General features: G+C 35.2%; 1 protein-coding gene across 2 annotated transcripts in view; it reads left to right on the plus strand.

Annotated features, from left to right (window-relative positions):
* The window catches only part of UPF3A (UPF3A regulator of nonsense mediated mRNA decay), a 29,717-nt gene that overhangs the window by 2,034 nt on the left and 6,426 nt on the right, over nucleotides 1–21,257 (plus strand). For both annotated transcript variants that reach the window (XM_085320780.1, XM_085320779.1), the window contains exons 2-8: nucleotides 1,417–1,523; nucleotides 10,374–10,480; nucleotides 12,884–12,982; nucleotides 13,076–13,186; nucleotides 17,206–17,261; nucleotides 17,355–17,513; nucleotides 19,254–19,414. In XM_085320780.1, the coding sequence (XP_085176906.1) occupies nucleotides 1,417–1,523; nucleotides 10,374–10,480; nucleotides 12,884–12,982; nucleotides 13,076–13,186; nucleotides 17,206–17,261; nucleotides 17,355–17,513; nucleotides 19,254–19,414 (800 nt within the window). The remainder of the gene's footprint in view (nucleotides 1–1,416; nucleotides 1,524–10,373; nucleotides 10,481–12,883; nucleotides 12,983–13,075; nucleotides 13,187–17,205; nucleotides 17,262–17,354; nucleotides 17,514–19,253; nucleotides 19,415–21,257) is intronic.

Here is a 21,257-nt window from a genome sequence, read left to right on the forward strand (position 1 = left end):
CTGGGAGTGGGTGGTGAGGCTGGGGGCAGAGGGTGTGCCTAGAGGCCAACCTGGGGGCTTGGGGYAAGCTGGGAGGCATACCTGGGGGCTGGACATGAGGCTAGGGGTGGGCGTGCAGGTGTGCCTGGGAGCCTGAGGGCAGAGGGTAAGCCTGGGGGTGTGCCTGGGGGCTGGGAACATGCCTGGGGGTGAGACTGTTTAGGGGTGAGCCTGGGGGATAGACGTGTAGGGAGTTGCATGCCTTGGGGCTGAGCATTGAGCGGGGGTGGCAGGAGAGGCAGAGAAGAAGTACTTAGGGGGGATTAAGGAATACGTCTGGTGGTAGGGGTTGTTTGGGAAGRGGTCTGGGAACAGGAAGAGAGGGGCAAAAGGGAATGTGTGTGATTGAGAGAACTGGGCCAAGCCCTGGGGCAGGTGAGCGGGTGGGAGTATTTGCAGGGAAGGTGAGGTGGAGATGGAAAAGTGCAGAGGAAGGCAGGGGGGCATGGAAGGGCGTAGTAAGAAGTGYGGGTGGTGTCTAAGGATCAGAGGAAGTTTAAATGAGGAGCGTGACCCTGAGACTAATTTCAGGAGAATGTAGCATTTTAACATGGTCTTTGTTTCGTTATCAGCAAAATGAGGATGTTCGCTTTCTTAAGTATTTTGAGGACCTCAGTAACAGTGCTGCAAATTTGCTTGTCTTTTAATCTTTTATTCTTTAAAAATTAAGATTGACTAATGCTGTGGCAAAGCAGTCCKTTCAAGAACAAGAGCATTTCTCTTTCCAGGTTTACTTGACCATTTTTCAAAGAATATAGAGTACTGTATTATTTGTTTTATTCCCATTTTCTAAATTYGGAAATGAAAGCACTCAGTATGATTTAAAGTTAAGTTAGATATTGTCAAGAAGTGGAAATACATTATCTGAATCTTGATGACCATTTTACTRTTTTCTGTACTGACACCATTCTGTTTTAGGAGTGTTCATGCAGTCTCAGAGACTTTATTGTGAGGACATTGGATGATGTACATAAAATGTTTTTGTAATAAAAAGCTCATAAGTTAATTGAAACTAAATAATTATGGAAAGAGAGAATGTAAACTTTCTGTGTAGTCAATATTTTTTTTTGCCATTTGTTAATATTTTGTATTTTCAGCCAGATTACAGTGGCTTTTAAGCTCTTCATCAGAATATTTCAATTATGCTACAATTCTACATTAGCTGTTGTTCTTTATATTTTATGTAGTAAACTGAGATAGGTCAATTATTCCTTGGGCCAGCAAAGGCAAGAAAGTAAGTCACTAGGAAGGTAGTGTTTTAATTGAAACTTCCAATTCAAGAAAGAGCTTTTAAAGARTAATAATATATTATTTGTTTAGTCTTTTTGTACAGTATTTAGATCAAAGATATTTGTCCATTTTATTTTATATGTGCAGGTAGTTATTCGCCGGCTTCCTCCTTGTCTAACTAAGGAACAACTGGAGGAACAGCTACATCCTCTACCTGCTCATGATTATTTTGAGTTTTGCACTGCTGATCCCAGGTGAGGATGAGCTGTTGGTCAGTACTACATAAAAAAGAAAATGTTTGTAAAGGTTTTCAGGTGTTTAAGACCTAATTGAAGTATTTTGGATATAGTCACGTTCCAAATTACATATTTTGACCCTGGAGCCCTTATTTTTTTGTTGGTTTTGTTAGTTATTTAAAATATTTTTGAAAACATAGATGCATTCTTGCCTTCTTTTACACTGCTGATTTTAAAACAGAAAATTGTTGTTCTGTGAATACAGCTTAATTTTGTTCAAAATCCTCATATTTCTTTTAACTTCATTGGTGAAATGGAACAGATTTCTTCAGAGCAACTTATATTCCTTCTTTGACTGTTTATCACCAATGAGAAAGAAACAACCTAGGGCAAATACTGAAAAAAAAATTTCATGAGTGCCATTTGAGCTTAGCTTCTTTGTTTACTTACATGTTGTTGTGTTTATTTTATACAAATTCTGAAGGAATCCAATTTTATCCGTTTTGTCTCATTCAAAACTAAAAAACCCCGGAGTGGTTGATTTTAAAACAAAGTAAATTACTAATACATTTATTTAATATGCTCAGTATCACAGTATTAAAATACCATTCCCTTATAACAAAGCARTTTCCAGAGGAGAAGGAGCTTTAACGGTTAAAACAACCAAAACATCCTTTTTGAGAAGATAATACATCTACCTGTGTTCTGAAAAAACAAAGGATGAGGTWTTTCTCGCTAGACTGCAGCCTATCTTAATCTATCTCAGATGAATCGCCCTCTGCAGGCRCCAGATTTCTTCCATTAACTCCAGAGAGATCCCAGATGATTATGTAGACTAAGTTTGAGAGTTTTTAAAGTTAGGAATGACCTCACCCAAAGCAGACAGCCTACTTTGTTTTTAAGAAATTGCATTTGAACAATTCAGCTCCTGGGCTGAGCATTAACTGAGAGGATACAGCCACCTCTTGCTGTGACTGTTCTATAGATGGATAGGTCTGATTATGTTGACTSTCAGAGTAAATTGACAATCAGAAAGGAACAAAAGTCTATTTTGTGAAAGCTTGYGGAAGTTCAGTGCTTGCCTGACCTAGACAGTTATGCATATGCACAGCAACAAAATAGCAATTCCTTAACCTTTTTCTGGCAGAACCACAAAGGATGTGTAGTTAGGTAAGAGGAGTGTTTAGTGTGATCAGAAGTCTTTATAGTTGTTATTTACATTTTTATTGTGAATCCAGACATCGTTATTTACAAATGGTCACTTCAAGGATTCTATCCCAACTATTCATTTGATAATAGAAAACTATCAAAGGCAAACTGAAAATTCTAAAAGCATGTCTCTGTTGTCAATGTATGYGGCTGTGTAAATGCCAAGAAACAGTTCAAAAAATTCATTTGAATTGTTCAGAGCTATTCACAGTTATATTTAAAGTTTAATCTTTCTCTACTTTTATATGATGAAATTTGGAGTCTTATTGCTTACTCATTTAATTGCATCTATGTTAGGTCTCTGATGAAAGATTTTGCAGACTCTTTCTTGTGCTGTATTAATCATCATCTACTTTCTTACAGCTAGTGACAGAATGTATATATATATATATATATATATATAAAGCTTGTTAAATGGCAAATATGACACAGTAGCTTATTTTGGTAGAGATGAGGACATGCTTAAAAAACTTTGAAAATTTCTTTGCCTTAAAGAGTAGCTCTTAGTGATTAGAAGTTAAAAAAAAAAAAAAAAAAAACTTGAAGAAAATAAAGCTACATTTCTGATACTGGTTTGCTACAATGCTTCTAGATGTAGAAGTAAAGAATATAGTTTTTAATTTTTTTTWAAACAATGAAATCTCTGATATCTGTTGTTTGGATTGTTAGATTCCTTGAGTCCTTTGAGCCCTGTAATAAAATAGTGATCCTAGGGGGGTAAATGTTATCTTGCTCTTGAATTTTGATTCCTGTTTTCTTCTGTCTCCAGAAATCTCTGTAGATGAAAAGTGTTTTCATGTAATTTTAGATATTTTTCATCATGAAGTGTTTCATATTTCTTATTTTTTTGCTTCACCTTTTTAAATTTTGCTTTCATACAAAAGCTGTATTTTTTCAGAAGGGATTTGTCACTATAAGATTTGTATGGCTACACTCCTTTTGGCCAACTATACTATTTAAGTGAGCTTTCAACTACAGTCCTGCAAAATATTGACTTGTCTATTTTTATGTTCTTCCAGTGCCCCAGAATCATCCTAATTGGTTTCCCCATTTGTTTCAATGCTGACACATACGTTTGCATATCTATTTATGATTTAACTCATGACAAGTTCACATACTCTAAATTATTTGTAATTATACTTCATGCTTTCTTGCGATTGTGACAAGGAATTGAGGGCTCAGACATTTCAGGGAAAAAGAAATGAGTTAAGTATTCTTTTTCCTTTCTTTTCTGGTCTTTGGAAAAGAAAGGTCTACAAGCCACTACTAATGTAAATGGAGGGAACAGCTCTCWCTATGTTGATTTATGACAGAATTACAAAAAACACAGATGACAAAATTAACTTTTTTTGATATTGGTCTCCATGCAAGTGTAAATTAAGATACTGTGGATTAGCTTTCTACTTGAGTTTAACACCTCTCAAATATCCCAGTGTAGATTGAAATGTTTGACCAGAATATACAGTAAAGTTTCAGAAATTTCATGGTGGAAACCAAATCAGCTAGGAGCATTAGTGATCCTGACCCAGAGAAGGATCACATTTTGTAAGTACYTAATACTTTTGTAAGTATTTTATACTTACAAAATACTTTTGTAAGTATTAAGCTTAATACTTCTGTAAGTATTAAGCATTCTATTGCAATAATCTATCATGTTACAGACAGCTTACAAGATTTTGGAAAACTCTTTGTGGAAATGTCTTCATGTTCTTCTAGCTAGCAGGTACAGCTACAGAACAAAGGGATATGTTTTCTCTATGGTGACATTTGTCTTTTACTGGTTAGCTTTTTTTTCTGGCTTCTGTGCCATACTCATAATGAAAACTGATCCAGAAAATTCAATGATTAAGCACACAGGAAGAGATTGTAAACAATTTTGTAGTACCTATCAAGGATGATTCTGAGAAGCTGTTCAACAGGGAGGAACTGTATGTTGGAAAGGGGCATACAAGTGTGCAGCTTCTAATGCAGAACCAGGCAAATTTGCCCTAAGAGCTGTAACATTTCAGTTTAATGCTGTTCTRTAATCTCTAGAAGACATAAGTTTCTAAAAACTCACTCAGATTTCTCCAATGGCAGAAAGCAAGCATAGTATTTTTTTCACATAACACTGTTAAACTGTGGAGGTCTTTATCTTTTGGCCTACATCATTTCTGACATAATTTCTTAACAAAATGTTTCAAAAAGCAGTTAGACAAATATTTATACCAAATTCATGAAAACCTGTTAAACACTAGGATGCAAGTTCTATATTATGAAATCCTCAGGCTGAAACTAGCGGAAAGGTTATACTAGGGAAAATATCAGTATAGTTGCCCTTTTTAAAATGTGCTTTCTATAAGCATCTTCTACTAGTTACTGCCAGAAGGAAATAGAGAAGTCTATGACCATTCCTACATTTTATTTCTAAGGTCATTTCACTCTGGGGGACAGAATGAACAGTTGCAGTCCCACTTAAATGCTTTTGCAAGATKTGCACGCATATATCAACTCCACAATGTCACTGTTCTACACTTCTAAGATTATTTCTAAGTTTACAATGTCTTGTTGTATATGAAAACTATGAAAGTTTTTAATATTTCACTTGATTGAAAATTTTCATTGATGTACAGCACTTTTTCAGTTACATCCATTTCAATAAAATCATTTCACAAAATATGACTGTTGCATTGTGTTTCATTCATTCTTTCAGATTCATTTAATTCACTACATTACATCTATTTCTCTCTCTGATATCTTGATATCAAAATACATGCAGAACAATTTCTGTGACTGTCTATGGCATTTAGGGGTGTTTGGTAGATGCACTATCTATAACTGATAACATTGACTCTGCCTACTCACCAGTCTGTCTTGTTCTCGGACTCCAAATGTTACCTTAACTGCTTCTTCCAGGTACTCTTTTATGTCTTCATGTAAATGTTTATGAGTCTTCTAAAACTTGAGTTTAGTGATTGAGATCTGGCCCTTTGGGATTTGGCTCATCCCTCAGGACTGGCACCTAATGCTGTGCGCTAGAATTCCTTACTAGTCCTGTGAGTTTATGAAAGCAAAGAGATCTGAAAAGAAGCTTTGGTTATGTGAAAGTCAGTCAAATAGCCAATGCCATGATATTTGTCATAAACAGCGATCAAGTGTCTTGCAAACAGCCCTCCTCCTYTGCCCTTCATAACTGCTTCCCAGCCACGGTGCTCAGGATTATCGTAGGTAAATGGCTGTGGTGCTGGAGAGTGGCAGGAGCTGCAGCTTTGAAGGGGCGACACCTTGTTGAGCTTCCAGAGCACCACAGCTGCGGCGTTCTGGGTGGAATGAGCATCGGTTAGTCATCACAGCTGCACGGTGCTTCTGCTTCTCCACCTCCAGGCAAACTGTGTTCATGTAAAAAGGGAAGGATGGTGGATTTTACCTTGACATGACAATGTAGATGATGAGTTAGCAATTTGATCAGAAGTTATTTAACATTCCAAAATTCAGTTGTTGAGCTATATATATAATTTGAATGTATATACATGTGTGAATATATTTTTGTGTGTGTGTTTATATATATGTGTGTATATATATATATATATATATATTTGCACACACACACTATATTTGATAAGTTGGGAAGTATTTTTACTAAGGTGAGATACCTGTTATACTTTACATGTGATTATTTTTATTTTATTTAAGATAACTCTTAACAGTTTAAAATCACTTTCCTGAATAACACTTTTTATGCAATTGTGTCAAAAATACTTAGCGGAGTAAGTAAACTCTTAGAATGTACTTCTTTTATTAAAGATGTCATAAAAGGGATAATAGATTAAGTATTACAGAAATAAATCTTACCTAAAAGATTGAATATCCTTGAGTATTCATCAGAAAACAGGGAGGGTGTATAGAAAAGCAGAAATGTGTGTAGTCGTGCTCGTCTGGTTGCTTCCATAGAGATTGCTCTAACTGATATCCCAGAAAAGCCAGCATCATGTGCGCTGCATCTGTCTGAAATACAGTAAGGATGGAAAGCAATATTATAGACAGAAGCATAGAGCAAAATAGAACCGGCTGTCTGACTCTAGCCATACAACCTCAAAACTGAATCTCAGCTCCTGACTGAAATCTGTGCAACTAGACACTGGAAAAAAGGAGGAGGCATAGAGTGCAGTGGCCATTTTGCGGAGCAGYGGCTGAGGGACTCAGCTGGAGGGCAGGGTCCTGGAGAGCAAAAGCTATGTTTTATCCGATGGTTGCCGAATGTAAAGTACAACTAGAGCAAGACTGCTGTTTCTTTGGAGAGGGTACTGGCCGCAGAGTCCTGCCTGGCTCTGCGAAGTGTGCATGCTTTGCTGCACAGTGACACTGATTAGTTCTTTGTGGATAGGTTAAAAGAAAATCCAAAGTGGATAGAGCTGCAGTCAAAGTCAGGTAYCTGAAACACAGAGTAAGAGGCAGTAGTTTATACATAGACCATTGCTAAGCATTTTCTATTTCCTAGTTTTAGTCCAGAATGTGAATTTTACACAGTGTTTTTAGACGCTTTGCCTRCTCTTTCATAGGTAAGAAGTGGAGGGCAAGGATCTGAATTCCCTTTTGGGTTCAGGCATCAATATATTAAGCCCTCTGACATCTAACTTGCAGGCATCTAAGAACCAGCTCTTTGTAGTAGCGACTACATTAAAAAGAGAACTTGTAATCACTGAGCGTTGTCGTAGCCATATCAGTTTAATCTTTAACCATGATAAATATGAACAATAATAGAGACATAGTCCTACTTCATTGCAATACTATGAACATCAGTATCCTACTGTGCACAAGCATGCTTTTATATTTTTGTATGCTTCTGCTAATGTGAATGAAGTTCCTAAAGRTATTAATAATGTGTAGCAACTATACTTGAACCCTTTAATATTTTCAAAATGAATGTGAAGTCCATGCTTTCCCGACTTCTATTTAGACATTCCAGACTGTCATTTTTGTCTTACAAATATTAGTGTGCTTAGTAACCATATCAAATATTCCTCTGTTTTGAAAGGTAGTCATTCTAATAAATCTAAGCTGCAAACAGGAGAAAAATAGCGTGTTGTGTATCAGGAAAAGCTTATGCTGCCAAAGCAGACAGGAAACAGATGGCGTTGCTATAAAAACTAAAGGAAACAAGGAAGGAATAAGGTTTTATTTTCAATTCTGTTTTATGATGTTTATGTACCCAGCCACAAGGTTTTAAGTTACTGCAGAGAAAAAAAAATCCCAACTATCTGATGAAGCTGTTCTACTGTGCACTGAGACAGAGTGCTACAATATTGAAATGGTTAGGACACTTGTCCAAATTCCAGTCTTTGCTCTAAAGAGAGTTTTWGCATTTTACAAAAACTGAAGATGGATAAGACACTGAAATTGTTAGATTAGGAACTGAAACTCAGGACTTTTCCATCTCAGATAATTATCTTGATGACTGGGATAAAAAATATTCCTTCAAGATTTCTCTTTATGCCTTAAGCACTTCAAGTATATGATAATATTAATCTCTAATTAAGGTACCCAGTCTCATTTCGTGTAAGCATCAAAGAATGTATAAAACATACAATGACTATAAGAATAGTCCTACTAAAGTGATAGAGAAGGAAGTTCTCTTGTTTCTGAGAGCTGCCAGTTATCAACAGGACTTACTCATTCTGCCAACCAATTGGCAGCATGGAGACATTTCTTCCAGCAAACCTTTAGTTTGCCAAAAAAAAAAAAAAAAAAAAAAAAAAAAAAAAAAAAAAAAAAAAAAAAAAAAAAAACTTTTTTGTAGACTTGTAAGCCTTTTTTTTTTTTAAGAAAATTAACTCTATATGGTATTGAAAAATGTCAAATGTAATCTTTTTTTGCTTTGAAATCTGTGGGAAGGAGGCTGGCTTGTTTTGTCTGCATTACCTGTTGTTGGTCACTTCATGGTCACCTTGAGACCTATTGTGTTGCTTGCATGGATAGGAGATTTGCAAGTCAAACCCTGCAGAACCCCATGGCCAAGCACATCCGTACTCCAGTGTGCTCGTTTAGTTAGGCTGTCTGGAGGCTGCTTGCAAAGAGCTCATGTACTGTCATAAGGAATCTGTGTAGTTTGTGGCAAACGAGGGAGCACACCATACCTGTAGCCTCTTTCAGCACTGCTTTCTGTTGGCAGGATGGTTTTAGCTATATCTAAGCAGGCTTTTCTGTGGTTACATGCTTACAGTTCACTCGATACTATTCATTTCCTAGAGTATCAAGAGTTGTGTATGTGAATGAGGTAACTCTTCCTTAGCCTATAAGCTGCATCCTCSGTATACTTTATGAACACCCTCTAGCTGGCATGAGATCTAGATGAATAAATCTCAGTAGTTTTTTCATTAAACCTTTCTGCTGGCTGCAGATTTCATGGTGTTGCAATCCTTGGTTAGTTATCAGCAGTCTTCTGGAACCAAAAGTGGAATCTGTATGGATACATACTTGAAGAAGAAAAAATGATCACTTGTTTTGCAGTAACTATGGTTAAGCATGTGGATCCTGTGCTCCAACCTGTACCTTTGCTCTTTCTGAATCCTTGGCAAATGTGATTCTGAATTAGCTATGACATTTAAACATAGTTGCAACTATTTGTGTTGTTTCCTGCAGCTGCTGGTGAGTTTGAGAAAATGTCAGGTGTATTATTATATTAATATTATTATAGTGTTACAGTATTATAAACATAGGTATTTAAATGTTAGGGGCTTATGTTCAAATATATTCAAAAAACTGGCTTAACACATAGCCATCCRTTGACTGAGCAACTTCGTCTTCGCCTCACTGAAGGAGATTTAAGCTAAACTGTTTTACATCAGAACTGTGGAGAGGATTAAGGCATGTGCATGATGTGGCTGACAAAAACTTAGTTAATGGGTGGTATTTCATTAAATTAGCACAACTTCATTGTGGTTGGTGGTGTGACATCCCGGGGTTCTGCTCAGACACATTTAGGGCAAATTACATATCCAGAGTGGAATTTATGCTAACAAATTCTTGAAGAATCAGAATTATTTTAGGTAAGTACCTATTATTTCCTTTGCTAGAAATGTTTTGGATTTTCACAGTAACTATTATCCAGAACTAGATATTGTATATTTATTCATATACATATATGTGAAGTGGAGATTATTTATTTTTATACAATTGAATATATTATCTTGCCAATTGTTAAGTTATTTATTCTTTCTTAAATGCGAAAATCTCTTTAAATACAGTGACAGCTTAGCAACTGCCTATTGGGARCTTTTTCTTTCCTTCTACTATTTCAGCAACAGAAGATGTTCTTAGCATGCTCAAGAAGTTACCCAAAAGCAGTGCAGTTAGTCATATATCTTAAATCGTGAAAAAATAGACTTAAAGCTCTGATTTAGCAGAATGGAAACATATGCTCTGCAGTTTTGGAAGACAAAACAAACTAGAAATATTTGTCTTAGTTCAGAATAAATTTCACAATTAGATCCTGGAGTGTAGTAGTTCAGTTGTTTTTTGTCATCTATATAATTTTTATATGTGTATGTAAAGACTTTGATATGTGTATTTAAGGTAGCCATTTCTCAAAGATGACAATTACAGTACAATCCTTCTAGTTTTATTTTCTTTGTTCCTGAACAGAATAGTAAGTAACAGAAAAAAAAATGTTTCTTGTTGCAGCCTTTATCCTCATCTCTACTCAAGAGCATACATTAACTTTAGAAATCCTGAGGACATCCTTCTTTTTAGAGATCGTTTTGATGGCTATGTCTTCATTGATAATAAAGGTTGGACTATTTAAAAAATTTTAAATGTGTGTGTATATATATRTGTGTATATGTCACTTTAGGACATAAATTTGTTTCATTTTTGCTCACATACGTAGGTTTTTTGTTCAACATACAGTTAATTACACAAAAATGTGCTACTAACAAATCTAACACTTAGAGATAATGAAGTACAAAATACACTTGTACTATCTTACTCAGGTCTGTGTGGTGTGCACGCTTCCTGTTACTCTTGATTGCCTGATAATAAGGTCGTTCGTCCGCACGGCCTGTGCCGCACTCAAAGCGCAGAGGCAGTAGTCACAGAATGGGCAGTTCAGGGCTTTCTTTTATCAGCATTCTTGTACCTAAAGCAATACACTATTAARATCCTATTAATTACCTTATGTACACTTCTGAGGCGTTTATCACAACAGCAACTGAATGTATTACTGGCATGAATGGCTTTATCTTCAATGCATTTCTGTGAGATGAGGTGGTACTACTTATTTGCATTTTGTACCCAAGAAAACAGGACCAAAACTGTTGTCCTTGTCAGTTTGGATGCCCAGTTTGGGATATATATGGCTTGACTTCTTCGAGCGTTTATGTATTATAGAACTTTACACATGGAGTCTGATTTCCATAGCTGTGAGTGCTCACCTGCATTTGTAGGCAGGACTGCAAACTTCTTGAGTTGAGTTCCAGGAAAAGGAGTGACAAAATGGATTGCCATCCTGAAAAAGTTTTATCTGCAAAAGATAGCCCAACAGTGAAGAAAAGCTCTGTAATGTACATGTACAATAGCGTTAAACTGCTATAACCAAGAAATTGTGCTTTCTCTTTTAGCAGTTCTTTGCCTTACTCACTCCTGGCTTCTGTAAAAAATTGAATGAGTTGTATAAACAGATTTAGATTTTTTTTTAAAGTTGCCTGTTCATACACTGAATGTTGTATTGATTCTGTAAAAAGTAGAACTGGAAAGTTAATCTTTAAAGAAATTAGCTGCCAAAGTAACAAATTTCTATTCAATATTTCTTACCTAAGATATCTTTATAGGCTTCTAACTCTGYCAGATTTGGGTAGATTTTCCTGAAGATGGAAAATAACACATTCCTCACAGCGTGTGATTTCCAAGTTTTAAACTATATTCTAAAGAAGGAGGAAGGATAGCTYCTCATTAACAGATCCCAATTTTTAATTTTTTTTAACACGCATATATTTTCTTGCCTTCTTTTCAAAAAGAGCTGAGGTATTTTAGCTGAAATTCAATTTGAGGCGRATACGCGTTATACAGAATCTCAACTCTGGATGGTAAAAGTAGTAAAATTAAAATCAAGAAAACAGGATCTTAGCGAGAAGTGTTGGGCAGTATTACCTTCTGTAAACTAATTTTATGATTTGGCAAGGACTTCACTTTGTCTAAATTACGCATTTTCTTCAGTGTTATGCTGGACTGAAGCCAGAATATTCTGTACTTTACAAAACTAAACTTGGACACAGCTATAGTCAGTCTGGCATGATGCTTGTTTAAATAAGAAGCACAAGTTTTGATCCAGGATGCCCTCTGGTGAGCCTTGTGTTAGCATTGCTTTAACCAGGCTAAAACTAAAACAAGGATTTCTGGGGGGAAACTTTGCAAACATTTTAGCAGATTGAAGCCAAGTATTCAGTGGATTTGTGCAAACTTTGAGTGATTGTGAACCTGCTTCATAGTTGTAAGTGGAAACCAGGCAAGATTCAAAAGCTACGCATACACTGACTGCAGTCCTAAGAGGAATCCTGCATTTAAGGCAAAATTCAGAAACAGAGTCCATGCCAATGAACATGGGCAAGAACTTGTACCATCCATCACAAATGGAAAAAAGGAGCTTCACACAGTTCTGCATGCTGAGTTTTAGAACTTCAGTTCTAAAAGAAGGTGGCATTTCTTCTGATTGTGTATTATCCAGATTGCWTTTTTAGCTTTTTGTCAGCATGACTTTATAGCAGCAACTTAGTTGTTTCAGGTTCGTTTCCCAGGAGTAAGTTATTCATTTGTCAGGCTGAGATTTTATGTCAATTTGTCTACTCAGTGACTATCTTTGAAGAATGGAAAGAGAATTATAAATGATAATGTAAGAATGTTATTGTGCAACAGTACTCATCTTCATTTTGACAGTCTTTGTTGGCATGTCAAAATAATGCTTAATGTTTAAGTATATAATTCAAATACAAGTRTATTTTATTTTGAATCTAAAATACTGATGCATTTTATTTAGCACTATGAATAGACTCATTAGAAATTTAGAATGGTATTTAAAAAAAAATTACCTTTGATTTTAACTAAGGCTGCTTGACATCATTCTGTAGAATTTTGAAAATCTTACTTGAATATTAGAAATATTTCCTAAAATGAAAATTAAGCATTTGATCTTTTTCAAGGTTTGGAGTATCCTGCAGTAGTTGAATTTGCTCCATTCCAGAAGATTTCAAAAAAGAAATTAAAGAAAAAAGATGCAAAAGCCGGGAGCATTGAAGATGGTAAACATGTTTTCCTGATGTCACAGTGAAAAATAGGTTCCATTTCTGTCATGCATTGCAAAGTATTAATGTATTTCAATTTTTTTTTCACAGATCCAGAATATAGGAAATTTTTAGAGAGTTACTGTGCTGATGAAGAGAAAATCTGTGCCAATCCTGAGACTCTTTTGGGAGAGATTGAGGCCAAAACAAGGGAACTCATTGGTCTGTTTTCTTGAATTTCTTATTATAGAGAATATTAAATATTTTTATATATATTTATGATATTACCTGCAAGTTCTGACCCATTCAGTCTGACAGAAATTGAGAAAATTGCAGTTTTGAATTTTGTTCTCCTGCTAAGAAGTTATTGGAAACACCTCACTCCCCTACTCTTGAGTCTCTATGCATGGAACTCTCTTGACTTTGCTGCCAGTTTTGTATGCACAGTGACTGCAGAAGTGGGTCCTTAGTGCTTCCAAATACTTACACATTTACTATAAAAAGATGGAAGATTTATTATTAAAAGGTAGAACAGCTGAATACTTAACAGATCATCCATGATATTAGCTGCTTGCATTGTGAAGGATGAAATACTCTGTTCTCATGGTCAAGAGTCTACAAAAGCTTTGAAAGTTAGGCTACACTTTCCTTTCTATTTGCATGCAGCATGACTTCACAGTCTGTAGGGAAATCTGTAGTAAGATCAAGATTGAAATCTTCTGATTAAATTATATCAGATTTCAGTTATAGGTTTCAGCAGTATGAATGCTACTAGTTACAAGTACATTTATATAAATCATGAGCATATTATCAAAAAGCAAATTGTGTTTAAGCTGTTATCCATATTGTACCATATAAAAATCAGCATAATATTTTTGCTTCTTTTCAATTCAGTCTTTCAAAGAATACCACTGTTGGACTGACTGTAGTGACTATAACACTCCACAGTAATGCCATGTTGTAGACAATTATTTGACTGTCAGCAAATGTGTAACAAAAGACTGTTTTTAAGAAATGCAGAAGACAGGCCTTGAGATTGCAAGAAAAAAGAGTGGGAATCAAATTCAGTATTCAACACAGCCATGCAGACTGCTACCTTCTCATTTCTGAGATTAGCTTAATAGTTAGGATTTTTACAAGATGGAATTTTTAAAAATTATGCTGTTTGTAAAGTATAAAGGAGCAGAAAAAAGCGTGAACGTGATTGTCAGATAGCAGTAAATGCTGCAGATGGCGATCACATGTGATTAGGGCTTTGATTGACAAACTGAAATGGAAACAGTCCATATCAATTCCTGATGAGAGGCATCCTTTACAAAGTAAAATGTGAAAGCTCATTTCTTTCAGTATCGAAAGAAAAATTTTCCTGGGACRAGATAGATCTATTTTCCATTAAAATTTACAGATGTGATGTGATTTGTATTCTCAAAACCTCTAAATAATATTGTCATTTTTCACTGAGAAACTTATGTAACTCTCTCCAGAACACTTTACTTTGCAGCTACCAGAATGCAGCTTTCAGGATGACATGAAATATTGGTATGTTGTATTTGCAAGTGACAACATAGAGAGCACCTATTCTATCCCTAAGTGTGACAATCAACTTGGAAAAAAGAATTATCTTTGTTATTATTTCCTTATTCTGGAAAATCAACCATCTGTTTTAATTAATACTATTTCCTAGTCTGTCCCTGCCTGTAATAAGCATTTATACAGGGTGCCATTAATTCTTCTTCATATCCATGAATTAATAGTTGACTGGAGCGATTTGGAGCTTAAACGATTCAGAGAAAATGGATATTATAGAATTATGGACATTTAGATAATTCTATTATCAATAAAACTTTTCTGTCACTTTTCTAAACATGCAAGTTTTCATATAATTTTTATCTGCCAAAAATCTTCCCTAGCAGAGTGAAAGCAGTCAAAATTTTCTAAGAAGTTTTATAATTTCAGGAAAGATTTATTAACTTAAATGTATTCTAACTATCAGTGAAAAGGTTTAGTCTGAGAGTTGCAGGTTTCAGATAAACAGTGTTGGCTGAAGAGAGCTTTTCATTGGGAGTTTTGCTTCTGTTAAATCACACAAAGTCAAATAAATTGCGTTATTTTTTTTCTTCCCATTCCAAACTGCAACCATTGCTGTCAATATCAAAACAAAAGTTACTTCAGTGGATAGGATGCCTATAGTAACATCATGTAAGGATTTAGCTATGTGTCTGGTTTCAAAGGTGTTACTTCTATTGAGGTCAGTGTAAGACGTGCCCAGGACTTTGTTGGCAGAATTGGGTCTCACATTTTCAGCATTTCTCTAGATATGTTTTATGTATCATGTCAGGTGCTTTAGCTCATCTGTTTCAGTGTGACAGAGAGATATAAAACAGAATTTCTCTGTAACAAGATTAAGGTAAGATCATTCTTATGGCATGTTTTTAGAAAGCAAGATAAAATATAAACACTATTGCTGACAGAGTTCTTCACTTTGTAGTTTATTTCCTTTTGGAATTTCCTAAATGCTTTCAGAAAGTACTCCTAGATAATCATTTACAGCAGGGCCCATAAGTAAGATGAATAGATTTAATTTTAATTGATAACTGTTTTGTTTTTGCCTCCCTCTTTCATAGTAATCATCATACTGCTTCTCTCCTTTGAACTTCAAATTATAATTTCTGATCAAGCCTCTCACACCACAGCTTGGCTGTAACTAGGCTCAAGTCCTGGAGTCCCAGTGTGGCTTATCCTTTCCCTGAACCCTCCAGTTACACTGTGCTTTCAGCTTATAAAAGCTGACACTGCTCAGATGAGGGAACTAGCGTGTGCAGGAAAGAAAGACAGAGCTGCAGGTGTGAGTGTGGAAGGGAACGTTGTGGGGACCTAAAATTGGTCGAAAATTATGGGCAGGAGAGAAAAAGAGAGGGATAGCATGGGAAATCTGGGGATAGAGTGAGGAGGATCTCAAATCAAAAACCTTTTTTGGTTGTTGCTTTTGACTGTCGATTTTTGCTAAAAATAAATACTGAATCCTATCAAACCATCCCATTCATAACTGCATAACAAGATTTTATCAATAATGACTAGGTTACTAGAGGGAAATTTAGGCATTCAAAACAAAACATTCAAATGTTTTGGGGATATGAATTGTGTCTAGATTGGCTGTGAAGGCTATGACATTCTAAATTTGATTAAGACTTTTGTTCTTTCCTCATTTTTTATTTCCTTTTTTTAAATTCTTTCTTCCAAATTCTATCATTTATTCCAGTAGTGACATTTTCTCCTTGTTTTTGTTCGGCTGCTTTCCACTGGCTGCAGAAAGAGTCCTGTAAACTTATTTAACTGTAGAGCAATTTCTAGTGGTAAATGTTTTCTGTAACTCTATCCTAGGACATCTAAGACTGACAAAATTTTATATGACTAACTCATAGCTATCAGGACATAATTTCAAATGTGCACTCAGTACTGACAGTGAAGTAAATCCTGATATTTAAAATCACAGATGCCATACATGATACAGGATGTGATGATGTCTCCAAATTTCTGTAGACTTTGGGGATGGCTCAGGCAGGAGGCTTAGGCTAGATTTCTAAGTGTGGAAATATCTCTGTAACATAAAAATGGCTGGGTGATCCAGCAAATGAGGCATTTTATTTGCTACTTGGGAAATCAAATTTGCATTGGATCTGCTGATACCATGCTGTGTAACCTGGGATAAACCACTTCTGTTTATCCCATTTTCCTATGGAATGGTAAATGCTAAATGAGGAGTTAAATGGAAATGTTAAGGGGAAAAAAGTGTTCCCTACATGGAATGATTTGAAAACTGGGACTGAAAAGTACTAAGTGAGACTATAGTAACACTGGCAGTATATGAACAGCAGTATAGCTAAATTTTGATGTACAGAAGTTAAAATGTAGGAATAGATACTGAATTTCTTTTTGGATAATAACCATTTGATGAACAAGAGAAAGATGCCATTCTCTGTTCTGAAAACATATGATTTTGAATTAATCATTAAAAATCATGCAGAATATCTCTATTTTTTGTAACTCTAACATTGAAAAACAGAGAAGTATTTTTAAAATGCAGCGATGGGAATGGTATCAAAGCATATGACGTAAATAGGATTATTAATTATTTAGCTCCCATGCAGATAAAGCTGAAAAAAAGGAGTTAGTACTAAAGTAAAGAAATGAGTACATATTTTAGGAGATGAACACTATATCACAAATTTTTTGTGTTTTAGCTAGAAGAACAACACCCCTTTTGGAATATATTAAAAATAGAAAATTAGAAAAGCAGGTACGTTCAGACTTTTGCCTGAAGTTCAATTTTTATGTTTCATATATGGTTTTCCTTTGAACAATTTACAATTTTTCATTTTGAACTCTTCAGAGAATACGAGAAGAGAAAAGAGAAGAACGAAGGCGAAGAGAATTGGAAAAGAAACGTCTGCGAGAGGAAGAGAAAAGGAAACGCAGAGAAGAAGAAAGACGTAAAAGAAAAGAAGTGGAGAAGCAAAAGAAAATTTCTGAAAAAGAAATAAGAATCAAGGTACTTTACTGAAAAACTTCAATTGAAGTTACTCAGAAGTTCATTTGTTTTCTCCCTAATATTGTTTACAGAGTGTACTAAAATGCAGCCAGGAGATGTGTGATGCCAGTTTTTACTGGAAGTAAAAATAAAGGTTATGCTACTTAGCTGAGAAATGTGGCTACTTACCTTAGGTACAGTGATGTGCTAATGACAACTAACTCGGGTATCTTTTACGCACTGCCACATTCTGTGCAGATGTAACATGGCAGAACCAAATTGTTCTGTTCTAACACATGTCAAAAGATTATTACAAATATGGCTTTAGCATTTTTTTCATGTTAATCTTCATTTAGCTGCATGTGTTGAGATTTTTCATGTTTATGCTCAGAATTGATTGATTTTAATAGTATGCTTTAACCAAGTTATAACAAAATCTTGCTAATTTTAAGTTTTGCTGCAATTCAGATTGCAAAATCATCTGAATGGGTGTATGAATGGGTTACAATGATTTTACTTTTTGTGCTAATAAGACTTAACATTTAAAAACGTATTTTTATAAGGCGACATAGATAAATACTATTCAGATAATGTAGATTTTGTGAGATTAGAAAGGTTTTGTAGGCTGATTTGAAGATGTATATTGATATAAAATTCTGTGGCTTATTGAGAGGACACACAGACTCACTCCAGATTTTTGGTGGGGAGAAACCACAGAGCTGTGTAGCTCCTTTCCCTTTTTTATCTTTCTGGACAACAGTTGCCTTCAGTTGGATGTATAAAAATAGTAAGTTCTGAAGCAGAATTACAAATTTTTCATATTCAGGCATAAAGAAAAACATTCTAGAACTTTAGAAGAAAAAGGAAATGTTTTTTAAAGTGTGTTGTCTGAAAAGACTAGTATTTATGACATATATGTGACAATGAGACCTTGAAAACTAGTTCTCTCTCTGAAAGAAAAGTAAAATATTATAGAATTAAAATACAGGAGAAGGACAACCTATGCTCATTTCAGAAAAACTGGTGGAATGAAAAGAGAGGTGAAATGTTCTGCTTGTACCTGAGATATTAGAAAAATAGCTTGAGACCGATTAATCCTTCAGTGAAGTTTGTTCCTGTAATGATACACACAGCTCAAGCTGTGCGTAGATTATTTGTTGTGAAAATAATGAACTTCTTGGACATCTTAATCTCCAAAATGAGAATGTAATGGGATGTTTTCTACTAACAGTACCATTTTTTTCTCAGTCTGCGTTTCTGTCAGGATGTAGTTGTCCAAGCACCTACTTTTCTATGTGAGCTTATCCCAAGTAGTTTGTGTGTCACACTTTTTTATATAGTATTTCAATAGGTGAAGGATTAATCCCGATCCATCTGTAGTATTGCAGAGGTTCCACTATTGGTAGTAAACCTGGGCTGTCTTGTTACATAATTTTTAAAAAGTCATAGACCATATTAATGTCTTTATATATAATAGCCAGAAGAGATTAGGTGAGTGCGCTCTTCAGTTTTCTTAGTGTATTTAAAGTGTGCTCCTGAATGCCTATTACTAACTCCATCACTTCTTAGCAATAGGAAGCTGCACTTCTAAAATAACTTTTTAGTTCTCATACATTGCAAAATATATTCATAATATTTAAATAAGATATAGCCACGGTCTTTGATCTTAATAGGACATTAGTATATTTAAGATGTTCTTAAAATGTTTGTTACAACATAGGAGAATCACTTTACATCACAATGTAAACAAATATTTCTTAGCTTCTTAAGAAGCCTGAAAAAGGAGATGAGCAGGCCAGTGAAAAGCACAAAGAAAAGGGTGAAGAAGCTGACATTGAAGAAAACAAATGGGAAAAGTCATCAGGATCTGGGAGTATAAAATGCAAGTCATTGGAGGGTTCACTAAAAGAACTTAAGGAAAAGTAAGTAGTATTTATCTTTTAGGCGCCAAGTTACATCCTAAATGCTTTGATTTGAAGGCTTAAACATGATGTAAGTGGTGCATTGGCCTGGTGTTTATCAGCACAGAACTGATTTCATTCCACGTTTGAACAAATCTCTCACTGTCCTTTTTTGTAAAAGGTGTTTAGTAACAACTTACTGACCTGATGGCAGTATTAGTGGATGCAATTTGTTATTTGTGAAATGCTTTGAAATCCCAGATTGGAAAGATTTCTGCGTGAAAAGTCTTTCAGAGTTTCATTGTTATTTCACCTGTTCCCCATCAAGAACTCAGGTAAGGCTGTCCTTCCATTACTGATGTCAAAGTCTAACTAAATTGCCTAGGATGTCTTACTGTCAACATCACATTTTCTTCATTTTTCCTGAAATGAACAGATAAATGTGCTTGATAAATGGGAATGGCAGAATTAKTTATTGGTGTGAATCACAGCCTTATAGCAGACGTGTAGAAGGCTCTCTCTGTCTCCCACTACCTTCTGTGTTGCATATGTAATAGCAGGAACAGATGAATAGCTCAGTTCTGTTRCATACCAAAGCCTAGAAAAGTCTTAGAAATGTTTTCTGCAGCTGGTTCTCTCTGTTGTCCTTTGTCATGTATGTCTCATTGCAAGCAGGATTCACCTATAGGATATGTAAGATATATGACTAAGAATTATATGTTGCTGAGGTAAATAATATTTTGTAATTCAGTAGAGGTTTTCAGCCAAGCTCTCAAAGTACTTTGGTAAGTGAAAAAGCTGAATCTGATATCTCATCTATATGTGTAACTTGTGCATATCAACAAACCGAGTGTTTAAATAATTTACCTAAGGTATTATAATGTATTAGAGAAACTTCTGGATTGTTTTCTAGGAGACTTGCAGGCTACCTGCCTGCTCTGAGTAGTTTCAGCATTACTCTTTTCCACATAAGGTCATGATTTTTACAAAGAGTATGCAGGAGCTGCAAATGTAACTCTACCATCTGGATTTTTAGGCTATGTACTCTTTGGAGATGCAGAGCAAGATTTGTTCTCATAATGGCAAATAGAAAAGCAAAGAAAATTTGAACCCTGACTGGAATATAAAAACATTGACTATACTAATGGAAGAAATGGTTCACCAATAATATCCCACATTTATTATTTGTCTGTTTTTTCTGTGACTGAAGATTTCAAGCATGGGCTTAATGTTCTAGTGTGCTGAGTATGTCCTGCAAGATGCTGGAAACTTCCATTTCCTATTCTCTGATGGAAATTGAAAATATTCAGCAGCTCTTTTGTTGATGTTCTTCAACAAAAGAAACCCAGAACATTTTTCAGGGACAAGTTAGTTGTTTGCTAATAAGGCTTTTTATATATTAATGCTTTTGTGGTGCCATGTAATGTTTTCAGTATTGATCCTGTGAGTTTCATGAGGCATTAATGTAGATTTTCCAGATGTAAAAGAGAATCCTTTTGGCTGTACAGGTACGGTAAACATTACCTTGTCTTTCCAAGTGCTCATTTCATCATGATTATTGGGGGGGGGGAGTAATTAGATAGCAAGCTATGAGCTATTTCAGTGTAACTGAGAATCACAGTTGTAACTACTTTGTCACTGACTCAAAAATCAGTAATAAATTTTAATTTCCAGCTCTRCACATAGGGGCCTGGATTGCCTGTTTGAAAACCTATTCTAAAGCTCAGTAGCCATAGCTTTCTACCATAAATGAGAACCTCAGTACATGCATGAGTGTACATGGTCACATGTGGATTTGAAATTATGCCAAACACAAATATACTTTCATTTCCTTTTATTCCATTCATTTTCTGCTTTCTCTTTT

The sequence above is a fragment of the Rhea americana genome, unplaced genomic scaffold (assembly GCF_003343005.1).
Source record: "Rhea americana isolate MKP2758 unplaced genomic scaffold, rheAme1 scaffold_66, whole genome shotgun sequence".
NCBI lineage: Eukaryota > Metazoa > Chordata > Aves > Rheiformes > Rheidae > Rhea > Rhea americana.